Source organism: Schistocerca serialis, chromosome 9 (genome assembly GCF_023864345.2).
Source record: "Schistocerca serialis cubense isolate TAMUIC-IGC-003099 chromosome 9, iqSchSeri2.2, whole genome shotgun sequence".
In the NCBI taxonomy this organism is placed as follows: Eukaryota; Metazoa; Arthropoda; class Insecta; order Orthoptera; family Acrididae; genus Schistocerca; species Schistocerca serialis.
Window position 1 is genome coordinate 160,937,077 of NC_064646.1, and position 25,751 is coordinate 160,962,827.

At 42.2% G+C, this 25,751-nt stretch overlaps 1 protein-coding gene across 1 annotated transcript in view; it reads right to left on the reverse strand.

Annotated features, from left to right (window-relative positions):
• Window positions 1–16,043: 16,043 nt before the first annotated feature.
• Window positions 16,044–25,751, reverse strand: part of LOC126419173 (uncharacterized) — an 82,449-nt gene continuing 72,741 nt past the window's right edge. Inside the window, exons 6-7 of the mRNA XM_050086302.1 lie at window positions 23,791–24,032; window positions 16,044–16,585 (exon numbers count right to left, since the gene is read on the reverse strand). Coding sequence (XP_049942259.1) covers window positions 16,541–16,585; window positions 23,791–24,032 — 287 coding nt within the window. The 3' untranslated portion in view covers window positions 16,044–16,540. The remainder of the gene's footprint in view (window positions 16,586–23,790; window positions 24,033–25,751) is intronic.

Below are 25,751 nucleotides of genomic sequence, written 5' to 3' on the forward strand. Positions count from 1 at the left end.
TCTGGCGGTGACACCACATCTTCCAATAACAAACCTGATGTTTCTTGCAGGAATGTGGTGTACTTCCTACCATTAAGATTTCCTTCGATGAAATAGGGGCCGGCTGGAGTGGCCGAGCGGTTCTAGGCGCTACAGTCTGGAACCGCGCGACCGCTACGGTCGCAGGTTCGAATCCTGCCTCGGGCATGGATGTGTGTCATGTCCTTAGGTTAGTTAGGTTTAAGTAGTTCTAAGTTCTAGGGGACTGATGACCTCAGCTGTTAAGTCCCATAGTGCTCAGAGCCATTTGAACCATTTGATGAAACAGGGCCTATAATTCTGTCCTCCAGAATCCCACACCATACATTCACCGACCACAGTATTTGGTATGCAACTTGCCGCAGCCTACATGGATTTTCAGTTGCCTAATAATGCAAGTTATGCAAATTAACATTTTCACGGTTCGTGAATGTAGCCTCCTCAGTAAATAAAATCAAATTAATAAATGTGTCATCCCTCTGAATCTGAAGTTAAGCCCATCGGCAGAATTCAATGCGACGCATACAATCCGTGCCAGTTAATTCTTGGTGGAGACTGATATGGTAAGGACTATATTTATGGCGACGCAGAACACGAGCAACACTACTCTGGGTCATGGCAGATCCATTTGCGATTTGACGCGAACCAACACAAGGATCTCGAACCACAGTGGCAAGAGTACCAATTTCCATTTCCTCATTAGTAACTTTCCTTTGCCTCATATGTTTCCGATGCGTTAAATATCCTATTGTTCTCAATTTGTAACATACATATTTAAATGTACGACGTGTATGGTAATTACATTGAGGATATCTTTCAGCGTATAAGTCTCTAGCTCTCACTGAATTTCGTTGGCGTCCTTCGTAAATGAGAAACATATCGACTTGTTCGTCGAAGGAATACATCATTCACATTCGCTTGAGTCGACGACACTAGTCTTACCGTTCCTATTAGTGTTGTATTGCGAAACCGTCGAATGGTGTTTACATGGCAATGGCACTTAGATGGATACGCCTTATTCAGCGAATATTTACTATTTGCACGATATACGAGAGAGAATTGTCAGAGCAAGTGCTTACATAAGTGCCAATGTGATAAGAAATACCACTTGATCCATGATAAGAAGATTGCAGCCCTGCATTGATACCAATGGTCATCACTTCGAACACCCTCTACAAACGGACGTTCATACCACCTTTGTGATCTTCGTTGACCTTAAAGACCTTACTGTTACACATCATTGCATTGGTCTCTATAGCCGCTATCAGAAAATAAGTACCAAACTATAGCATCCCATTTAAAAATACAAAGTTGACCTTCATATCTCTGACGCGACCCCACCTAGCTACAAAAAACCAACGTCTTGGTGCAGGCAGTCTATATGAAAGAAAACGTTGTTCTGCTCCTTTTTGTAACAGTTATTACACAACTGTTTATGTTATCTACGAAAAACAGTAGCAGCATATTTTTATTTTGCCTGGACGAAGAACGTTGTGCCGCTGAAACACACTGCTTTTCTATGTTACTTATTTTACAAATAGAAAGCTTCTTTTGAGAAATTACAACAGCACAGGTCAAACACATAATGTTTACTGCAGTAAACATCTCCTCGAGGAGCAGCATATGGTATGGAAAAATTTAACTCTATTCATATTGCAATTACACTAAAGATATACACTCATCATCAAATTTTCTGTTCCAGTTGATTTGCTTTTCACAGACAGACGCACATATCCTCAGTTCACTTGATAATTGCTCACAGAAATTCTGTTTTTCAGCTGGGATATGATGGCTCATGTCACTTCTTCGCACTTTTTATTGGCAGAAGTTGATCATACAAGATAGGGAAAACTGACATGTTATCTGGCCACATATTTTTCCCAGTATCTGTCCGTTTCTTTGTAATGCTTTGACAAAGCCATGGTTGCAGAATGCTTTTTCTTCGCCATTAATGTATTAGTGTCGTGAGGTGAAATTTGCAGCTCTCACTGAATTTCGTTGGCATGTTCTGAATGAGCCTCTAAGCAACCCTTAGACTGGTGCGCTAAGAATCCTGGACTCCTCTAGATCCATTTTGCAGACAAGAAATCCGTTGTTCTTGGCGTTGGACATTAATGTAACATATTCGCGTGTGTGATGTAACTTACGTGAAAGGATCTTTTGTTCCACTCTATAAGGGCACACTCTCTATGACTTGGTGTGATACAGCATCCACAGTCAACGTCTATCTTCAGAAGTTCTGGGAAACGGGCTGATGTAAAACTTTTTTGATGTGTGTAGGCTGTACTAATACCTTCAGCACTTCGTACTGGTTCGTACGAATTCGTGCTTTTCAATCGAATCATTATTAAAATGGTTTGGAGAAGTGTTATCAGTAGTTAGTGACTCTAAGTTAACGTATAAAGTGCTGCGATTACAATCAAGAGCCACGACTCCATTGCATCGTGGTCAGCTGTAAGTTGATCATTTCTATTTTCTGAAATTTTGATAGGATCTTACGTCAGTTTTTTACGGTATTTGTTTTTCATTTATACAGATTATGCACTTTAATTACCAGTTGCGAGATTTCTTGTAAATGTGTGCTACTGTGACTTTTCTTTTTTATTCTCGAAGTCAGATGGCGTTACAGAATTGATCACTGGTTCATGAATTTATTCATTGAAAGTCATAGTTCCGCTAAATAAAATTTTCTGGCTACTACTTGCTGTATTGCGAGGTGCCGAGCTAGCAGTGTATTTAACACTAAATTCTTCTAGAATCTTCATATGTAAATGATGCTCTAAGCCCCCCCTATTCTAACTCCGGCTTTTGCTGTTGCACACGGATTAAAAAGAAACGCGAACTGACTGTAATCGACCCTGCAAGTGGAGTAACAAAGAGTTTGGCACCTGCAATAATTTAATTTGATAAATAAGTTTAATATAGGAAAGTTTCATTAACGTAGTGAGAAATGATAAGGTTGCTCTACCGATTAACAGAATGAAAGTTCTGTCCGAAATAACAATATGATTTATTATGACTAAAAATAATAAACAAAACACATGAAACATTTACAATACATCAAATTGGCTCAAACTGGATACTCAAACAAATGCTGTGAAGGTGAAGTTGTCCCTAAACTAGATTGTGACATTTATGACGAAGTGGTATGTGGAGCCAATTCCTTGCAACTCAAATCTTAAGAGAAACACACAGCAAATCCAACAGTAATTGCTGCTACAGTAGTGAGAACTCAGACAATGAACCCCCAAGACAGAACAAAGTTAGAAAAGATGAACAGGCGGGCTCTGCTAAGCTCTGATTATCACCTAGCAAAATTGCCTGCTTTACCGGTGCTGCGGACGTACATTACCAAGCTGTCTTCTTAACTGCAAGGACACGAGCTGGCGTACCGGAGGCGATGGCTGGTTGCTTCGACGTCCCGTCGAGGTGATGATAATGTCGCGAGTATAGCCCGAAACAAATTATCCTGGTCTGGTTGTTCCAGACTAAAGACTTACTAGCAATACAAATACGCCTCTGAGGGAGACGAAGAAGGTTTGCCACACAATCACTGATGGTACAGTGATTGATTTTAACAAGCGAAGTCACACAGTAACTCCGATACAGTCAACTTTAGCCAAAACTGCTCAAGACAGACAACATAGGCCGCTTGTACGCAGAACGCTCAATTGCCAAATGTACTCGGAAAGTTACGTTGAAGTCGAAACTTCAGCAACTTCGTCAAACAGTTACAATCAAATAAAAGTATATTAGACAGCCAACGGAAGGCAGGCTGTCCAGAGCAGCGAGAGCTCAGTCTTGTAACCTACTCTGACCGAAAGGCGATAGCCGACTCTCTCAAGAGCACCTGTAAAAATTGAACACAGAACATTCCCGCCCCCACGATAGTGGCCGTGGTTAAACGTTCCAATCAGCAACTCGTAAACCAGCGCCGATTTTGCTACGTCACGGAGCTATGCCCTGAGCAAGCCAATCACAGCTACGATTTTGCAGCAAACGCGGGAATTTGCCCGCCAAGACTGGCTGGGAACACAAGTCATTCCCACGCCTCGCTGGTAGCCCGCCAGAAACGGTTTTCACTAAGTTTCTGCGAAGTAACGGAATCTCTAGCCCAGCTGCCCCTTCCGGCGCATCTGGGCGTGTGGCTCCCGCTCTTATGACAATGTCGGCTTTTGGAAAGCATCCACTCGACTCCCTCACACCCGTCGGCTTAACCCTTTCAAGCTCAGCGGAAGTCGCCTGTCACCGGACCACCCGGGTGACGAGAGACGCTGCGTGGAAAGTCCGCGTGTGAAGGAATAGCAACTTTTCACCGCATGCAATTAGAGAGAAAAATCGAATTAGAGTAAGATAGAAACATTAGAGGGGGCTTCTGCCACCTCTCAGTATTAGTCCAGTTTCTAAACAGTAGCCCACTTACAAGTTGTGTAGATAAATGAGTTCCAAAATTTAAAATGTCAAATGGGTCAAATGGCCCTAGGCACTATGGGATTTAACATCTGAGGTCATCAGTCCCCTAGACTTAGAACTACGTAAACGTAACTAACCTAAGGACATCACACACACATCCATGCCCGAGGCAGGATTCGAACCTGCGACCATAGCAGCCGCGTGATGCCGGACTGAAGCGCCTAGCTGAAAATGTCATACCACACGAAAAGGGCACCTATTCGCACAGTGATAAGTGATCACGGATTAGATTTCAGATTTATAGATATGTTGATTCACTCCAAATAATTTCAAAATTTCTGCTAGATGATGATAGTTAGGTGTAAACTAATTGCAGAAAACAAAACCTTTTAGCAGCTTGGAGTGGCTATTTTATAACAAACTGAACTGGACTGGTCGTAGATCAGACACAGTTCTCAACATTAAATTAATTTTATTCAGTTTTAGCTAATCGAGCTGCAGCACTTACCTATAGATATGGAGAGTTGGATACTGGACGGGACTTCGAGCCCGTTCGCTTCAAGTCAGTTTCAGGACCGCTGACACAAAAGTTACATGTATAAAAATAAAATAAAACTTTTCCTTTTAACTTTGCGGTAGGATTTTGGATACGGACAGTGTCAAACTGCCGCTGAGGTGCTCAGAGTGGTCACATCCCTAGTGCGTGTCGCGTAGACCTGCTGACGTCACCAGTCCGCTGTTGCGCGTCCGTTACGGGGAAAGGCTGGTGGCAGGGATCGGGTTAATGGGCGGCCGCGCGGCCGAGAGGAGCTGCTTCCGGCGGGACTGCCGCGCTCTGATTGGCCGCGCTGACCCGCGGGTCGCGGCGATTAGCTCCGACACGCAGGCAGCAACCGACTCTGCGCAAGCAGGTCCGGCTCTCCGCCGTGGAGTACTCTCGCGGACGGGGAGCAGATCAGTGTGTACTATCCCGTCGACAACGAAGTCGTTAGAGACGGAGCACAAGCTCGGATTAGGGAAAGATGGGGAAGGAAACTGGCGGTGACCTTTCAAAGGCATTTGCCCTAAAGCGATTTAGGAAAATCACGCGAAACCTGAATCTGGATGGTCGGAGGCGGGTTTGAACTGTCGTCCTCCCGAATGCCAGTCCAGTGTGCTAGCCACTGCTTTACCTCGTTAGGTTCTCTCGCGATGACCAATGCATGGGGTGAACGAGTCATTGCACCGCCCACTCATTTAAGCTGTAACGCAGTGGTCGTCAAACTTTTTTGCTCAAGAGCCAAATGCAGACATTATTAGACGGCACGTATGACCACAGATGTACCAATCTAATTATTAATAGGTAACTTACATGAATTAGCACGTTATGAACCCAAATAGACTAGTTATAGTAAGGGCGCAGTAAGTTCGCCGCTGATCCCCCATTATTGATCGTTATGTCGGCAACATTCGGAACACTCCTTGTCGACTATTCTCTGTTTAATTGCTACCACTCTCAGTGACCCTAAAACTGTGACACTGTAATTGCCTGACGACCTATTGTTGCATTATTTAATGAATGTAGCTCCATCTTCTGGTGGAGTATGGGATTATGGCTGTTCAATGTTCAATAAAAACAATAACAATCACGGTTAGATATGTTTATTTCTAGGCAACCAGTTTCGACGTCATACTACGTCATCTTCAGGCCAAAACTGTTCCAATCCAGTAACCTTCGTGTTACAAATAAAGCAGTGCCTCTAACTGGTCTCGTAATAGCTATTACGGGCATACGTGCTCGTTGGAAAACACTTACTGACTGTTGTCCAACGAGCGGGCATACGTGCTCGTTGGAAAACACTTACTGACTGTTGTCCAACGAGCGCGTATAACCGTAATGGTATTACGAGACCAGTTAAAAGCACTGCTATATACGTAACACGAAGGAGCAGTTTTGGCCTGAAGATGACGTAGTGTAACGTCGAAACTGGTTGCCTAGAAATAAACCTATATAACGGTGATTGGTATTGTTTTTATTGAATATTGCTGCATTGCCTATGTTAGTGGATTATTAATTGCTTAACAGCGGTAACTACACTTATATTTAAATGAATTATGAAATACGCAGCAGCAGTAGGATTCGTTATGAATAGAAAGATAGGGCACAGAGTGTCTTACTGTGAATAGTCCAGTGATAGTTATAATCTTGTCATAATCTACAGTAAACCAACGTCGACAACGACTGTTCAGGTATAGACGACGACGTTGCAAGCTGAAGATGAAGCGATGGGGGAAATATATGAGGATATTCAAAGGGTAATGCAATACTTAAAGGGAGATGAAAATCTAATAGTCATGTGGGACTGGCATGCAGTTGCAGGGAAAGGAGTAGAAGAAATAGTTACAGGAGAATATGGGCTTAGAACGATGAATGAGACATTAATAGCGAATACTCTGTTCAAGAATCACAAGAGGAGGAGGTATACTTGGAAAAGGTAGATTACATCATGGTTAGACAGAGATTTCGAAATGAGATAACGGATTTTAAGGGGTACCCAGGAGCAGACATAGACTCAGATCTCAATGTAGTGGTGAAGAAGAGTAGGCTGAAGTTTAAGTGATTAGTCAGGAAGAAGCAATACGAAAAGAAGTGGGATACGGCAGTACTAAAGAATAACGAGATAACCTTTAAGTTATGTGAGGCTATAGATACAGCAATACTTAATAGATCAGTAGGCAGTACAGCTGAAGGGCAGTCACAGAATTTGGAAAGAAAAAGTTAGATACTAAGGAGACAACTGCGAAGAAACCATGGGTAACAGAAGAAATACTTCAATTGATCGATGAAATAAAGAAGTACAAAGATGTTAAGTGAAATTCAGGAAAACAGATATAAAGTCGCTGATTAATGAAATAAATTGGAAGTGCAGAGAAGCTAAGCGAAGTGAATGCATGAAAAATGTGCAGAATTCGAAAGACAAATGGTTGTCGGAAGCACGAAATCAGCATAGAGGTAAGTCAAAACAATATTGGGTGAAATTAAAAGCAATGGTGGTAACATTAACAGAATAACGGGAATTCCACTGTTAAATGTAGAGGAGAGAGCGGATAGGTGGAAAGAGTGCACTGAAGGCCTCGATGAGGGAGAAGATTTGTCTGATAACAAGAATTATCGCATAATTAGTTTTGTAGCTAATGCATCCAAGTTATTGACAAGAAAAATAAACAGAAGAATGGAAAAGAAAATTGAGTATGTGTTAGATGACGATCAATTTGACTTTAGGAAGGGTAAATGCACCAGAGAGGCAATTCTGACGTTGCAGATGATAATGGAAGCAAGATTGAAGAAAAAATTAAGTCATGTTCGTAGGATTTGTCGACATGGAAAATGCGTTCGGCAATGTAGTTTTCTGGGCATGGTCACCATTAGACCCAGAAGAAGGCCGCTGCAACCGTGGCCGAAACGTTGGTTTTTCTCCAGAAGCAGTAGTTTTATGCATTATGACGCGGTACCACACCCAGAAAACTTTTATGTCGACTGATTCTGGCCGCGGAAGCCTACGCAATTATATGGTGCAAGATGTTCGAAATTTTGAGAAAAATAGGGGTAAGCTGTAGGGAGAGATGGGTAACATACCAAATGTGCACGAGCCAAGAGTGAATAATAAGACTGGATGACCTAAACGAAGTGATCGGAGTAAAAAGGGTGTAAGACAGGAATGTAGTCTTTCGCCCCTACTGTTTAATCTGTAAATCGAAGAAGCAATGATGGAAATAAAAGAAAGGTTGAGAAGTGGGACTCAAATTCATGGTGAAAGGATACGTTTCGCTGATGACATTGTAATCCTGAGTGAAAGTGAAGAAGATTATGTGATCTTCTGAATGGAATGAACAGTCTGTCGAGCACAGAATATGGATCAAGAGTAAATCGAAGAAAGACGAAAGTAACGAGAAGTAGCAGAAATGAGAACTACGATAAATTATACACCAGGATTGCTGGCCAGGAAGTAGATGAAGTTAAGGAATTCTACTATCTAGGCAGCAAAATAACCAATGACGGATGGAGCAAGGAGGATATCAAAAGCAGACTATACTGGCAAAAAAAGGCATTCCTCGCCAAGAGAAGTGTACTAGTTTGGAACAGAGGCCTCAGTTTGAGGAAGAAATTTTTGAGAATGTACGGTTGGAGCACAGCATTGTATAGGAGTTAAATATGGACTCTGGGAAAACCGGAACAGAAGAGAATCGAAGCATTTGAGAAGTCTTACTATAAACGAATTTTGAAAATTACATGGACTGATAAGGTAAGGAACGAGGAGATTCTGCTCAGAATCGGAGAGGAAACAATACGTGGAAAACACTGATAAGGAGAAGGGACAGGATGATAGAACATTTATTAAGACTTTAGAGAATGACTTCATGGTTCTATAGAGAGCTGAAATCTGTTGAGGAAGACAGAGCTTGGAATACATCCAGCAAATAATTGAGGACGTAGGTTGCAAGTGCTACTCTGAGATGAAGCGGTTAACACAGGATAGCAATTTGTGGTGGACTGCATCAAACCAGTGAGAAGACTGATGACTCCAAAAAAAATGTGAAGTAAACTAAACAGTTACAAATTTAAAAATGGATTAAGAAACAGTCCCGATCGCAAAACTATTTATTTCGGTGGTAACCGATTTCGGTCAGTGTTCTCAGATCCTCATACGGTGAATGGAGTTACAACACCCACTCCATTCACCGCTTACCGTCATGGTATGACAGTCTGAGGACGGTCAAACACTGACCAAAACTGGTTGCCACCGAAGTAAATGCTTTTGCTGTCGATACTATTTTGTAATACATTTTTAAAGTACTTTTAAACAGACCGCTGTTTCTCCACGAGAGATGTTCTCAAAAATTAATTATCACAGATGGTTATTAAATGTTTTGAATATAATTTTTTCTATTAATTGCACTGTATTACAACAGCCTTAATTTACTGTCGTATTCCTTGCAACAAATATGTACCGCATATGTAGATGACCGTCTCTATAATGCTCATACACGATTCTGTGTTACTTCTGTTTGAAATTTGTACCATAGCAGCTTGTCGGTATGAAGCACAACGCAACTTAATTGTGTGGAAGACAAACAATAAAACATTTCCGTTGTCACATCCTTTAACTCCACTGTGGCCGCATTACTTACACGTCAGCCGCTGAGGTTGGCGGTCAACTTTACTTGGCTCATGGTAGAATTCATCGCTGTCAATTAAAATTAAGCTCATCTAAAAACATTACTGTCGCTGTACGTATTTTTGTGGGGAAGCGTACACTCATAAGAAGCTGTTGAAGTTTGTTGACGTTTTTGGTTCCGGGTGTTAATTTCTAGATGCATATTGTTGTAAAATACAGTTAAGAACCGCGGGCCACATGAATATTTGATTTCTGCCGCATTCTGCCTCGGACGAAGCTTGAAGACCTCTAAAGTTTCTGTGCAACAAAAATACACAGAAGAAGGAGAAAGAAAATTGCCAATCTGTTAGATGACTAGTTTAGGAAATGTAAAGGCAACAGAGAAGCAGTTCTTACGTTGTGGTTGATAATGGGCCCAAGACTGAAGAAAAATCAATACACGTTCATAAGATATGTCGACCTTTAAAAAGCATTCGACAATGCAAAATGGTGCACGATGGTCGAAATTCTGACAACAACAGGGGTAAGCTATAGGGAAAGGTAGGTAATATACAATATGTACAAGAACCATGAGGGAATAATATTCGTAAAATGGTATATTAATAAGTAAGAAATTTTTAGTTTTCCCCTTTCGCAAAAATTTTGAACCCACACAATTGTGTGGGACAAGACTACCTAACATATTTAAATTATTTATCATGAAAGCACTCTGGGTCTTCTTGGCAATAGAATATTACGCTTCACACACATTTTTCTTGTCCTCCTTTTGCAGTTATGACTAGGCTGCAAATCCTCAACTGCAGGCCAGTGCTAATACCGGTGTGGCTTTTTATCAAACGGTGCATTCGCTGATTTGTATATTTTATTTGGTGGCTCTCTGTCAGATCCACTTAGATGCTCTCCGCCAGAAGATGATGAAATTAGCACTTACCTAATCACCTGTCGGAAACTCACTGACGTCTTCCTTGTTGGCTTCATCTAATAAAGCTAGAATTTCCTCAACGATAAGTCCTAAAATCTTTTTTTAAAAAAACTAACGTACTGTGACAATAACGTGTAAAACTAACGTTAGTACGAAACGTCTATTCCGTTATCTGCTCCAAATCCTAACCTGAGACAGCGACTGAAATGAGCATACGCCGAACACGTAGTCCCTACATGCGTAACTGTGCGTGCCGGAGTTACTGTCTTTGTAGCTGTGGACTGTTTAAAAATTTTTGTCGAACTAATTTTTAATTGTTTCCGTATACCTTTCAGATACTGAAATACGTCTGTCTAACGTGAAAATGCAATAAATAATACACAACTAAGACTTTTCTCCACGCCTATGATCCCGATAAACCATTTTGAAAATTTCCAAAAATTTAAACACAGTATCTCGCATCTGTAACAAGATATCAGTATGCTTCGAGTTGTATATAAAGCAGTAACTCCTGCACAATCGTTTCACTTGCGACTTAGAGACATAATGCGATAATATGAGGCTACAACGCAAATAAACAGCACCCTACAATTGTGCGTGTTACAACCGAACGGAATAAGATAGAATATAGATATCGGAATTAACAAGAGAGAAATGTAAAACCAGCCGTCCAGAATACCATCTATTTGAACACGAGGTGATCGGACTGCGTACCCCATAGCATCCCATTCCATCACTCCTAGTGCTTGGTCGTCATGATGATGATGACTCCAGTGTGGTAACGTTTATCGTATCCGTAGCCCCACATACAGTTGGGTCCATCGCGATACTGCATGCAGAACCGAGTCTGGCCTGAAGAGACGACGTGGCCCCACTGTCATGTAGTCTTGCCGTGGGCGCACCACACTCCCTGTTACTGTGTCATGGATAGCCGCAACAATGTGCACCTTGATTACAGTCCGCGGTGCTCCCACGTACTGTCATTGTCTGTGAGGATACTTGACTCGCTGCAGACAGTCCTAAATTCTGACTCAAGGAACACAACGCAGCTGTGCAATCCTGCACGGCCGAGCCAACGATGGACGTGCTGAGATCTGCATGGCGTTGAGTACACTCAGCTTGAACACACTGATTTCACGTTTACATGGCAGTCATGAGATCCTGACAAACGCGAGTTGCGATATCGTACAATGATAAAACGCAGTGCAGGTAAGCCATAATCCGCCCGCTGCAGAATTCCTACGTATTAGGATAGATGTTCCGTCTTGCACAAGGCATAGTACGATCTTCTCGCAAACAACCAGCATTCAAATACGGTTTCTGAATGTGAAATCCGCTGTATAATATTTCTAATGTGCAAAATGTAGGCGGCGTTACATAATCTGTGCGGTCGCCCTGAAATGCCAATATTTTGCACATTCAAGGGTGCAGTACACTTCGTGCAGATATCACATTTGTTGCATGCCGCTTGCATGATTTCGCAATTTTAATGATCAGCACTATAGACCAATGCTGTAGTTATACAAGAAATAAGACAAAAAAGTCTACAGATATATCCTTTTTTTAATATTCTAGATATTCGCAAAAAATACCAAGAACCACATATAAAATCAAGGTAAGAAACAATCTGGCCGTAGATACAACATAGCACAATACATGATTTGTAAATTTTTGTAGAAGGTGTAATATGCAGCAATGACTCTGAATTACTGCTTTGTTTGGGATACAGAGTTCGAGAAAGACTTTGACGCGCTTGTCAGTTTTATCAGTGGTTCCAACCCTTTATGAGATCATTACCCCTGAGATCAATCAATCACACATTTGCGAGTTCCCCAACCCCCTCCTCTACCGTCACTAGCATTAGCGCCGAACTAAACTTTACAATAAAAAACAGTTTTCTTTGAATACTTTTATTTTTAAAATGACGAAATATATACTAAATTTCGTTTTTCACGTGTTTTATTAAACAACAAGCGGATGAGACAATGATATAATTGGTACTGCTTATTTCTAACAACTTTTTTTATGGAAAGATGAAGCAATTGTCAGTGTATCATGAGTCCCAGTTAGAATTCCTTCTCACAAAAGAAAGCTTTCTGCAGTCAGGGTGGACACAGGCTACAAAATGTGCTGCGTCTGCACCACTTCTCTCGCTAGCGATATTTGCATCACCCACACCTTGCACCCCCATTTAAAATTATACTTACTGTTCTTAAATCATTTGATTGATGGAATCTTTACTTTTGAAGAGCAAGAAATTGGAAGACTTTGGGCTGCCAATGCTTCGTGACTTAGCACTCCTACTACTACTATTCTACTACTACTACTACTACTAATAATAATAATAATAATAATAATAATAATAACAATAATAATAGAATAGTTTAGGCCCTACAGCAGCCATAACATATTGTCGTGTTGTGGTGTCAATTTGTTCTTTTATCTGTTGCGAAGTGGTTAATGAAGGAATTTCTAGTCTATTGTAGAAACTACTTACAATCTGGAGAGAGAGGGTAAAATTGAGACTGATATGATGAGTTTTGCAAACAGAACTTTTTCTAAATGTGAACATGGATATTGAGCTCTAGCTGTCGTTTGAGCTTTTAAAAACTTTAATTGTTATGTTTATGGTAAATACATCAAAGTGTACTATAATCTGCAGACATTAAGTTTTCTATTAACATAAAAGTTACCGCACCCTCTAACTACTAGATGTATGGCATTTCTTCAAGAACAGGACTTGGAAATAATGCATCTACAAAGTAAGAATATGTCATCACTGACGCTTTACTGCGTGTTCTGCAAGGGATAACTGAACTTTTGACCTTACTCAACAAATCGCAGGATACTGAATACTTTACATGAAAGACACTCATCATACCCAATATTATTTAGACATGTGTAATAATACGGCAACATGGCAGGATTTAGATCCTAGGTGGCATAAGGTAGAAACACTTCTATCAGACAACCCATCTGAGGGAATTCAAGAAAATTACAAGATTCACAATGATGCTTTGTTCTACAGATGCAATGACAGTGGCAATCACTGTTTTCTATGTATCCCTAACGCATGTAGAGGATCGTTAACCTGGCATACTCACTGTGTTTGAGGCACCTATACCGCTATTTCTCAAATATGCACTGATACAGTCAACGGCTTTTAAAAACTTGACTTATGTAAAAGAAGGCTAAGCCAAAAAAAAAAAGTTGTAATATTGAACTCAATACTTCCAACACAATCAATGCTTTTAGTATCTGTCGATATGGATGAGCCAGCGCCACCTGCAATGAGGTAGTGTCAAATACTTACTAATTTTCTATGTTTTTTTTTCTAAATAGGTTAACTCATCTGCCTTGAAGCCAATAACAGTATTTGCTATAGTAAGAAGAATTCACAAACAGTACAAATACACAGTTGGAAAACTTGTTGCACTCGTTACAGACAATGCTTCAAAGATTTACTGAAAGACAATGACATTAATCATGTTTTGATATCTCGCTTTCAACCGGAAAGAAACCCCCCTAAACCTATTTTTAGGGAATTTAATTGATTTACAAGAACATACGTAAATACACAACACACACTCTTGGTAGAGTTTATAGAACCTTATGAACAAGTAGTGGATTACCTGTCAATTTACACCACACTCACCTCCTAAATTACTAAGCAACAACAAACAAGCAAATGATTGTATAAATCCCTTGCCACACCTGTCGAAAGAAGAAATCACTCTACGAGAAAAGGTAACAGACACACTAATCGCACTGATAGAACACGCCAGAACTCCAAAGAAAACACACAATAGACAGTTAGGTCGAGTTCAGACACTTTTGGAGAAACAGTTTCGCTAAGATCACATTCGAAACTTGATGCTTATACATAGTGCGTGTTATGAACTTTTATAGAGAGCGAGGATGTTAAAGACTGCGTTGTGTTGTACCACAATCGCGACAAAAAGCAATAAACAAAATAAGACAAAATAAACGTTACGAAAGGTCATATCCTTTGACAGAAAACTCAAAGGATCTCGAAGATAATACAAAAAAAAGTTTTAAATTTATTTCTCTGTACTTGATACCAAGAACGACAATTTTATATTTTTATGTCTAATATTTTTCTTTCAGCACAACACACAATTGTTGTGTGTTGTGCTGAAAGAGTTGTCCAGACAGACAACTCCATGGGCTGATATCATTCGTCATCCTGTATCGTCACCCGTCACACGTAGTCTCTACGTCGACATCGGTTCTACGTCTAGACACATAATATATTGTTATACGGAATCAGTGGAGAATCTAAAACTGGAACTTACGTAAACCCTTCTTTTTAATAACAGTGAAACGACTATTTAGCATCCAATATCGACACAAAACAAGTACGTTGAAAACGTTACACTCAAAAGAAAAGGACAGTGGATTTCCCAAACTGAGCAAAGACAATACCTGTGTAAATAGAACTACCATCTGTTATTTATAAACTCAAGTGTGTATAAAGCGAGAACTCTCTACAATGTATTGTAAAGTAAGTTATTGAACTATTAACGTGAATGTGTGTTAAAGAGAAATGATTATCAGAATAACAGACAATTAACAGCCACCACCTAACTACTTGTTGAATGGCGTCGCCAAGTTAGAAGATGAACTATGTCACCGCCATTCAAGGGGACGTGTGTCATCCCTTCTTCTAAATTAATCGGATAACCGACCAATCCATAGACGAAGAAAGTTATGTAAGCGTAATCAGTAACTCTTAAAAATGTGAACTGATGTCTTTTGAAACAAATGATTCTAGTTTCTTTAATGACGCATCTTGTCTCCTTCACTCTCTTCTGCCTTAGCTCCCGATGTAGACGCACTCTTTGATAGGAGGTGCGGTATTTCTAATGTCTGGAATGACCGCTATTGTGGCAGCCTATATGCAAACTTGTATAACCAACACACTCTTTGATAGGTGGTGCGGTATTTCTAATGTCTGGAACGACCGCTATTGTGGCAGCCTATATGCAAATTTGTATAACCAATCATAGAACCTGCCTTCATTATCTTTTCATGATTTGCGAAGTCCGATTTAAATTTGTTGTAAGCATTTTTATGCGCCCCAGCACTGGCGATTCAAACATTTACTACCGATACGCTGTCTAGGGCCACCCTATTAAAGACTAACCACGAAAACCAATTTTAAAGTAAAACTTTTATTCATTTTATTTCCTTTATCAGAACGTGTCGTTCTTCCTTACAATTTTGCTGCTCTTATCAATTCCACTAGCAAACATTGTCAATGATTAGCTGTGAAGCGGAGTTGAAATATTATATTACGCATCGACAGCAAATGTCTACATTTGCCGCAAGGATTTTTCATTTTTTTTAACAACAGCATTGCAATGAATTAACTGTATCAAAATCAGTTCATTATCAGTACTGTAAAACCATAATATTGGATTAGGGACTATTTCACTGAATACAACCATTATTCGCTGATAGAATGTTGTGAAGTAAACAGCATTGTTTTAGCAATGTAATACTCTACACTATTAGAGGCAGAAATCATCTTCGTGAGTCTTTATTATAGTCGTGTACAGCTATAGCAAAAATGAAATTATATCCAACAGATTTCTTCCATTGCTTGCTCAGTTGCGTAAATTACCAAACGTAGCTTTACAAGAGAGCAAATCTGTTTCTTCCTGACAGTACTTATTTAACAAACATGTTAGCAGAAACTGAGAGCATATGGATTGGAAATTAATAAAATAGTACCTTCTGCAGTTAAACTAATGTGCTTTTAAATCGTCTATATCTCCATCAGTAAGACATACAAAACAAGGAATACGTAGAAGTTAGCAGCATCTTTTCATAGCATTACACTTTGTATGAAATCTGCTGTCAACTAAATTATAGCTGATGTTCCATAGTTTTCTTGCTGTTACATAAACTTACGTCAGTACAATTTCAGGTCAAATTCTATGTATCAGCTTCGTTAGTATTCTTCATCAAAGTGACATATACTCCACCATTTCACTCTCATTACCTGTCAGTATATTCTCCTGTCAGAATGCAAGCCTCCAGCTGGATTATTCTGTGAACACATCAGATAAATGTTAGAAAGGAGAGTGAAAGAAAAACACTTTATAAATACAAATAATAAAAGAAAGGAAACATCAGAATGTGTATTGTTATTCTTTCCAAGAAGTAATTTACTCATCCGAAGTAACATCTCCAGCAATATTAGAACAAACGTAATCAATGCTCTCTTTTGCTATAGTGTAATTCACACTTGAAACAAACGACTGGCAATAATATCAATGAACGAACGGATGAAAGTTACACATAGAGTACAGAAAACAATTAAATGTGGTACACATGGCTTCAGAATTATTGTACAGAAACTTTGATACAGCACATAAAAATGTTTCAAGGTTATGAGTATTCATAATGTGATACCCAATTCGACGATGGCTGATTAGCGTAGCAAATGATAAGAAAAACGCTTGAGAATTAACTAATTTTATATCGGCAACAAATCTTTAGCGCATGCAACAGTATTCGAAATAAATAATTTGCCCATCTCTCTTTCTTAATTTTTTTCAGAACCGTACGTTCATGTCATAAGTTTTCGTGATGGAAATGGTATCAGGGTGTTATTGGTCGTTCAGGTGCATCCAATGTTTACATAGCTTTTGTCTGATCTCATGTGCCACGCCAAGATTTAATTTCAATCTTTTCATCTCAGAGCAATTACACATTCCGTCCTCGGTTATTATTCTTGGATATACCACAGCCTTCTCCGACAACTTTCGCTCTCTAAAGCCCTCCCTAGCATCGCGGAAGTCTTACACATGTCTTATCATCCTTCACCTTGTCTTGTTAATGTTTGGCATAAATTTCTTTCCGTGCTGAGTCTGACTGCGATGTCACATAACTGGTTTTCTCCTGAGTAGTTGCTCTCTCAGCAACAGTCCGTACGAACAAAACAATTGCGAATTTACCTGTAGTCGCTCGCACCTTAGCTAACTGGGCTTTGCGATTCTCTGCTTTTAGACTTATCAAGGCAGAAAAGTGACGCCTATTGTCCAAATCACCGTCTGTTTGAACAGGAGGTGATCGGATAGTGTACTCAATAGCACCCCACTCCGTCACGCAACTTGCTGAGCCGGAATGATGCTGAATGCAATCTGGCAACTTTCATTTGCCACACTGTCCGCCACGATAGCTGAGTGGTCAGCCTGCCGGATTGTCGTCCCACGGGCCCGGGTTCGATTCCCGGGTGTGTTGGGGACTTTTTCCTCGCTCAGGGAGTGGGTGTCGTTTTGTCTTCACCATCATTTCATCCCCATCCGGCTTGCAGGTCGCCCAATGTGGCGCCGAATGTAATAAGACCTGCACCTAGGCGGCCGGACCTGCCCCATAAGGCCAAACGCTCATTTCCATTGCCACGCTAGTCTACACACACATTTGGGGCCATTGCGATGGTGTACACAGAGTGGGACAGGTCGGAAGGGACGACGTTCTGCATATTATACGCAATTTGGGACTCGTCGGAAGAGACGACGTGGTGCCAGTTCCGTGTGTGTCACTGGGCGCCCCTCACTTTCTGCCGCGTCAAGGGAAGCCGCAACAGTGATCGCCATGCTCACAGGCCTTGGTGCTGCAGATGCCGTCGCACTGACTGTGTCGATAATTGGCTTCATGTAAACGAGCTCATTCCCTGACACAGTGTGCGTGACGTAGCTACACGATCCGGCCGAGCGAACAGTACACTGAGGCGACAAAGTCATGGGATATCTCCTATTACCGTGTCTGATCTCCTTTTGCCTGGCGTAATGCAACACCTCGACGTGGCATGGACTCAACAAGTCGTTGGAAATTCCTTGCACAAATATTGCGGCATGTTGCCTCTATAGCCGTCTATAATTGCGAAAGTGTTGGCGGTGTAGGACTTTGTGCACGAACTGACCTCGCGGTTATCACCCATAAATGTTCGACTGGATTCATTTGTGATGAGTCGGGAGGCCAAAACATTTGCATCAATTGTCCAGAATGTTTTTCAAACCAGTTGCGAACAGCTGTTGCACGCTGAAGGTTCAAATGGCTCTAAGCTCTATGGGACTTAAAATCTGAGATCATCAGTCCCCTAGACTTACAACTACTTAAACCTAACTAACCTAAGGACATCAACACATCCATGCCCGAGGCAGGATTCGAATCTGCGGCCGTAGCACTAGCGTGGTTCCGGATTGAAGTGCCTAGAACCGCTCGGCCACAGTGGCCCGCTGTTTGGCGGTGACATGGCACATTGTCATCCATAAACATTCCATCGTTGTTTGGCAACATGAAGGGCGTGAATGGCTGCAAATAGTCTCCAAGTAGCCGAACGTAATTTCCAGCCAGTCATCGGTTTAGTTGCACCAGGGGACCCAGTCCATCAGTCCATTCCATGCAAACAGAGCCAACACCTTTATGGAGGCACCACCAGCCTGCACAGTGCGTTGTTGCCAACTCGGGTCCAGGGCTTCGCTGGATTTGCGCCACCCTCGAACCATAGCATCAGCTCTTAGGAACCCACTAGTTAATATGGTACGTTATTATATCTGCACTGAGATGACAAAAGTCATGGAATACCTCCCAGTATCGTGTCGGTCCTCCTTTTGCCCAGAGTAGTGCAGCAACTGGACCTGGCAAGAACTCAACAAGTCATTGGAAGCCCCTGCAGAAATAGTGAACATTGCTGCTCCTCTAGCAGTCCATAACTGCGAAAGTGTTGCCGGAACAGAACATTGTGCGCTAACTGACCTCTCGATTATTATCCATAAATGTCCGATCGGATTCATGTAGGGTGATCTGGGTGGCCAGAAAACTAGTCGCTAACAATTGTGGCACGTGGCATGGCGCATTGTCATCCATAAAAATTCCATCAATGTTTGGGAACGTGAAGTCCATGAATGGTTGCAAATGGTAGTCCAACATGACCATTTCCAGTCAATAACCGGTGCACTGAAACCAGAGGACCCAATTCATTCCATGTAAATACAATCCACACCGTTATTGAGCCTCCACCAGCTTGCGCAGTGCCTTGTTGACAGTTTGGGTCCATGGCTTCGTGGGCATGCGCCGCACCTTACTATCAGCTCCTACCAATTGAAATCGGAACTTATATGATCAGACCACGGTTTTCCAGTCGTCTAGGCTCCATACGCAATGGTCACGAGCCCAGGAGAGCCGCTGCTTAGCAAAGGCACTCGCGTCGGTCGTCTGTTGGCCATTAACGCCACATTTCGCTGCAATGTTCTAACGCATACCATCGTCGTACGTCCCACATTGATTTTTGTGCTTATTTCACACAGTGTTGCTTGTCTGTTAAGCACTGTAAACGCTGGTGCTCTCGATTGTTAAGTGAAAGCCTTTGGCCACTGCGTCGTCCGTGGTGAGAGGTAATGCCTCAAATTTAGTATTCTCAGCACACTCTTGACGCTGTGAATTTTGGAATATTGAATTCCCTAACGATTTCCAAAGTGGAATGTCCCATGCGTCTAGCTCCAACTACCATCCCACGTTCAAAGTCTGTTAATTGCCGAAGTGCGGCTGTAATCATGTTGGAAACCCCTTCACTTGGAGCACCTAAGCACAAATGACAGATCCGCCAATGCACTGCCCTTTTATGCCTTGCGTACGCGATGGTACCGCCATCTGCATACTTTCAATCGCTATCTCTTGACTTTTGTCACCGCAGCTATGTCTGTCCTCCCTGACGCAGTTAATATTGTTCATGGCAGTATCGCCCTTTTGAATATTTCGATTGAGAATTCGCAAGACACACGTGAGTTCCAGAGTAGCTCGAGGTGTTATAAAGCGGAACAATAAACCGGGTCTGTCTTATTTCATCAGATGCTTGCCCTTTATTACACGAGAGATAAAGCTGTCTCCTCACAATGAACCAACATTCAAATGGTGTTTTTTTTTTTGTTTTTCTTTCGTAAGCTTTCAGTATAAACAGCGTGTAGATGATGTTACTTCTATCCATATGTGGCTGCTCTGAAATGCTGAACATTTGCATAATGTAGCACGTTGAGCAAAACACGGAAAGTTGTCGTTTCTTGCACGCTGTCTTGTTGACGTTGCTGCTTAATGGCTAGCAATGTATGGACGAGGTTCACAACACCAGAAAAAATGTCACGAGGCACATTTTGAAAGGCGAGTGCGTAGTATATCCGGTAGATGCAGGAAGTGGCTATCGTATGTGACGGTTAACACTTCCTGGCACTGTCACATCCTCCATCTTAGCGACTTATAATAGTTACTCTGAGTTTTCCTCCTTACAACTGCAAGGAAATGCGTGAGCAATCGTTTACAAGCTCTTGGATCGTAGAGCCTATGGAACTAGCTGCTTATATTGTGTCGTCCGTACATCGTGAAGAAGCAGACAGCAGTCGTCTCTCATTCGTTACGACTTTTTGCGACAGGGAAGCGTGCAGAAGTATCGTTTTACTATTACGACACATGGCATAATGATAATGAGAAACTAAAAGATTATTATAGACACGAAGTAGCAATAGCGTCTAATGCTAAGTAAAAGAAAAACCAAATAGCGAATCTGTGAACCCGAAATCGCGATAGTTTCCACATCGAAATAAAATCATAATCAAATAGCGAACTTATTACCATTTAGACTGTTGCTCAAGTTTACAGATGTGTAAAGAGATCAAATGTGTCATAGCATTACAAAGGCGTGCTGTGAAGTAATGCCTCCTAATTTTTTATGTGGAAAGTTTCAAAATTTAATAAAGAAAACTAATTTTATTATAATTCTAAATCTTTATTTGTCAACATTGTATTGTACTGTATGTTAACCGGGGGCCTAGAAACGACGGAGAGGCTCCGTCCCTGCCGCAGCCGCGGTGGTCCACAACCCCACGATGACTACCGCAGTCCACTTCACCCCTCCGCCGCCTCACACCGAACCACTCTTTCAGGGTTATTGTGCAGTTCATCCCCCGGTGCCCCCCCCCCCTCCCCAGGGAACGTCTCACACCAAACGGGTGTAACCCCTATGTTTGCGTGGTAGAATAATGGTGGTGTACGCGTACGTGGAGAACTTGTTTGTGCAGCAATCGCCGACATAGTGTAGCTGAGGCGGAATAAGGGGAACCAGTCGCACTGCCGAGGCATATGGAAAACCGCCTAAAAACCATCCACAGACTGGTCGGCTCACCGGACCTCGACACAAGTCCGCCGGGAGGATTCGTGCCGGGGAATTTGTCAACATAGTCACCCTGGTGTCGAACACATTTCTCACAATGGGGGACCAGCTTATTGTTACCATCACTGTAGAATGCTTTACTTTGTTGACGGAGCCACAATCTCACCTCTTCTTGCACCGCTTCACCATCATCAAACTGAAGTCCTCGAAGCTGTGCTTTAAGTTTTGGAAACAGATGAAAATTGGATGGGGCCAAGTCTGGACTGTATGAAGGATGATCGAAGACGGTAAAACCAAGGCCACGGATTGTTTCAGAAGTCGCAGCGCTCGTGTGTGGTCTGGCATTGTCATTCCGAAGCAGAGGGTCCTCCATGGGTGAACAAGTTCTTCGAATTCGTTCTTTCAATTTTCTGACCTGTTTCCCATTCACCGACATACTTACGATACACAACGCCACGTTACATGTTACAGTTCCGAGCCCTCTAGCGGCAGAGGTTTGCAACTTGCGTAAGCGAAGCGGGAAACTCGACCAAGTAATAAACATGACATGTGTTTAACCGATATTGAGAACAGCAAAAAATGTTGGAGGTATTACTTTTCAGCGCGCTCTCGTATATGCGTTAAAATTTAGGTCCATACACAGGAAATCATCGTTGGCATCCTACATGTGAAATCTTGTGTTTCTGTCTAGGGCAGTGTCTCAGTAGTTCTGGTCAGCCGTCGCCTTGCTCTTATCTCTTATCAAGTATCAAGTGTGTACGTGCGTCACGTTAATGACCTTGATGATTGTACATTATAGTGTTGTATTTGTAGAGCCTTGTTGCGGTTATTCGAAGGTCACTCCAAAAGAAATGCGTCCAACTTTCGTTCTACACATTTGCTGTTTATACTGCTCTCAGGTGTCCAGCCGCGTGTAGTCATCTTCGTAACGCGATATTTCGACATCGTACCTTGCCGTCATGTTCAGGTGATACCAGCAGAATGATTGTGTTCTCTGTATTCTGCCTCCTTTATTCTGCGATCGCTCACCACCCCTTACGCACTACATCGTGGCACAACGCGTCGGTTGGAGCAGGGGAGGGGGGGGGGGGAGCGTGGCGGGGGAGGGGGACGACATGACTGAAAGCTGGGTGCGAACCCCCGTCTCTCAGTGCTTCTGTGGCTTCCTTCGTGTGCGGTTGTGGCTCTCGATTGACGCTGTCATTTTAGTTGGCCGAGCGCTGGGTCCCAGAGTGTGCTTAGGATTTCACCAGTGACGCTGCTGGCGTAGCGCTCCCTCAGAAAAGCTGTTTCACTTGATGTTTGTCTGAAGAAAAGTGCTGTTACAGCGTTCCTGTGATGTGATAAGGAGACAATGACACAGTTTCGCACGAGACTGAAGAGCGTGTATGGGAATGGCGCTGTTGATCGCAGTACAGTTATTCGTTGAGCAAGCAGATTATTGGTGAATGTGGGCACGCCAATACTTCGGACCCCGCGCAGCGGCAGACCGAAAACCGCACGGATTCCACTGTGCAGCGTATTCACAAACTAATTCTGGCTGAAGAACGCGTAACATTGAACTAACTGCCAATCCGAATTGGAGAGGGGGAAGCGAAAATGTGCAGAATATTGAAGTAGTTGAAAAAGATTTGCGTCAGGTGGATTCCGAGAACGTTGACGACTGGACAACACTGAAATAACTACCCACCTATCCTGACTTCACACCGTTGGATTACCACCTCTTCAGTAAACTTAAGAAATACCGTCGTGGAACTAGATTTGAAGATTATCACGCCCTTGGAAAGGCTCCTAAACAGTGGCTCAGATGTGCTGATCCTGACTTTTACCACACAGGTTTACAAGTCTTAGTTCCGCAGTGGCGCAACCCACTTTAAAGGGATGGCGACTATGTGGAAGTATTAGAATAATTCTCTCAATAATGTATCAACATACTGCAAAAAATATCAAAAATATGGAAAATTAATTGGAAGCTTTTTTTTTTAAAAAAAAAAACATTGTGGACTTGCTTTGGAGTGAGCATCGTACATAGACTAACATCAATATCTGCATCCAGATCCAGAAAGTCTTAAAAATATGTTCCTCACCGGGTCCTGTCGTTCGTCCGGCCGGTCCACTTGGCCGAAGGCGCAGTGCTTCGTGGCCGGCGTGAAGTTTCCAGTCACCTGGAAGTGGTGGAGGTAGCCGGGTGGCGGCTCCGATTCGCAACTGGAGGGACCCAGGAGAACGCTGGGAACAGTCCGGCCCAGCTCCACGTCTTCGTGAAACACCCGGAGGCCCACTTGCTGCGCCAGGTCCATCAGCGAAGCCTCCACTTCTTTGTCTCCACCTGCAGTACAGTCAGAGACCGATGGTCAATATTCGATTCGTCGACAGTGCAGCAATTACATAGCGATGTGGGGCAGCGAGTGTCGCAGAGACCTAGACAGTTGCTTTCGTTACATGATACTGCTACAAACGGGAGAAAAGGATTATTAAACTAGTATGTGACAGCATACACTATCTGATCAAAATGATCCAGATGCTAATAGGGCGGATCGGGGAATGCCTCCCAGATGTGGGTCGTACCGGGGAAATGAAACGCCTGGGGTGGACCAAAACCAGCAACGTTGGCGGCGTCTGTGCCCGAGAGGATCGGCTTCACGGCAGCGCGTGTTCTCTAGCTTAAGAGCGGCTGTCTACTACACGCTGACACAGAATGACAGGAATGTTTGAAATGAGTAGTGGCAGCCATGGGCAGCTGGCAGCACTGTGGGTTGGTGACAGTTAGCGAGTAAACAGAACACATGGATCAGTGGAACGGACAACAGCGTGCGTTAGCCAAAAAATGTTTTAAAAAAACAATGACAGTTTGGTAGCGCTTTTTAATTTCTGTAATTTTTCTAATCTTTAATGTAGAAATAGGATTAAGTCAATCAATTGTAATAGTTATGAAAACATCAGATATTATAGCTTTTATAATTTAGAACGTCATGATGCCGTTCCGCCGAAATACGCGATACAGTGATGGATTAATAATTTTTAAAAGACTGGATCTGCCCTCAAGAAGAAACCAACAGGACGACCAAGATGTGAGCGTTCTCCAGCGAACGTTGATGTTCGCGAGTCTGTCTTACGAAGTCCAAGGCGTTCAATTCGTAAGCAAGCAGCAGTGGTTGGAATGTCCCGGAAGAGTGTTCGCAGAATTCTTCATCTTGATTTAAAATTTCATCCATACAAACTACAGATGGTGGAACAATTGAAGGACAACTATTTCCGGTTACGATTAGAATTCTGTCAACAAGTGATAACAAAAATAGACAATGACGGTGAATCCTTAAACAAGTTTTGGATGTCAGATGAGGCACATTTTCATCTCACAGGTTATGTGAATAAACAGAGCTACCGTTACTGGGCAAACAAAAGTCATAATGACGCTCATGAGCGCCTTTTACACGCTAGTAAAGTGACACTACCGTGTGGCGTTTCATCATATGGGATTATCGGACCGTATTTTTTCACAAATGAACAGGGAAAAGCAATAATTGTCAATGCCGATCGTTATGTGGAGATGTTACGAACTTTCCTTGCACTTGCCTGAATAACTTTCCTAACGTTCAAGAAGGACGGAGCAACTTCACATACTGCACAGCAATCAATGCCACGTGTGCGAGAATTGTTTGGCAACCGTGTGATCTAGCGATTCGGTACCATTCCTTGGCCCCCTAGATCATCATATTTATCCGTTTGTGATTTTTTCTTGGGGGGCGGTGGGGGGAGGGGGGGTACCTCAAGAGCATAGTCTACAGGACTCGACCAAGAACCTTGGATGAGTTAAAACAGAGAATTGCGGATGTAATTTACAGTACTTCAGCTGAGATGTTGCAGCGGTCAATGAGGAATCTCAACAGCAGATTTCACAAATGTATTCGTACAGGAGGAGGCCATCTAAAGGACGTAATGTTTTAAAAATGATAAATGCCATCAGTGTTTCGTAAATGGCAAAGTTGTAAGGTTTCAGTTACTATGAATGCAATTTCTTTCCTTCATCACTTCTAGTTTTATTGGG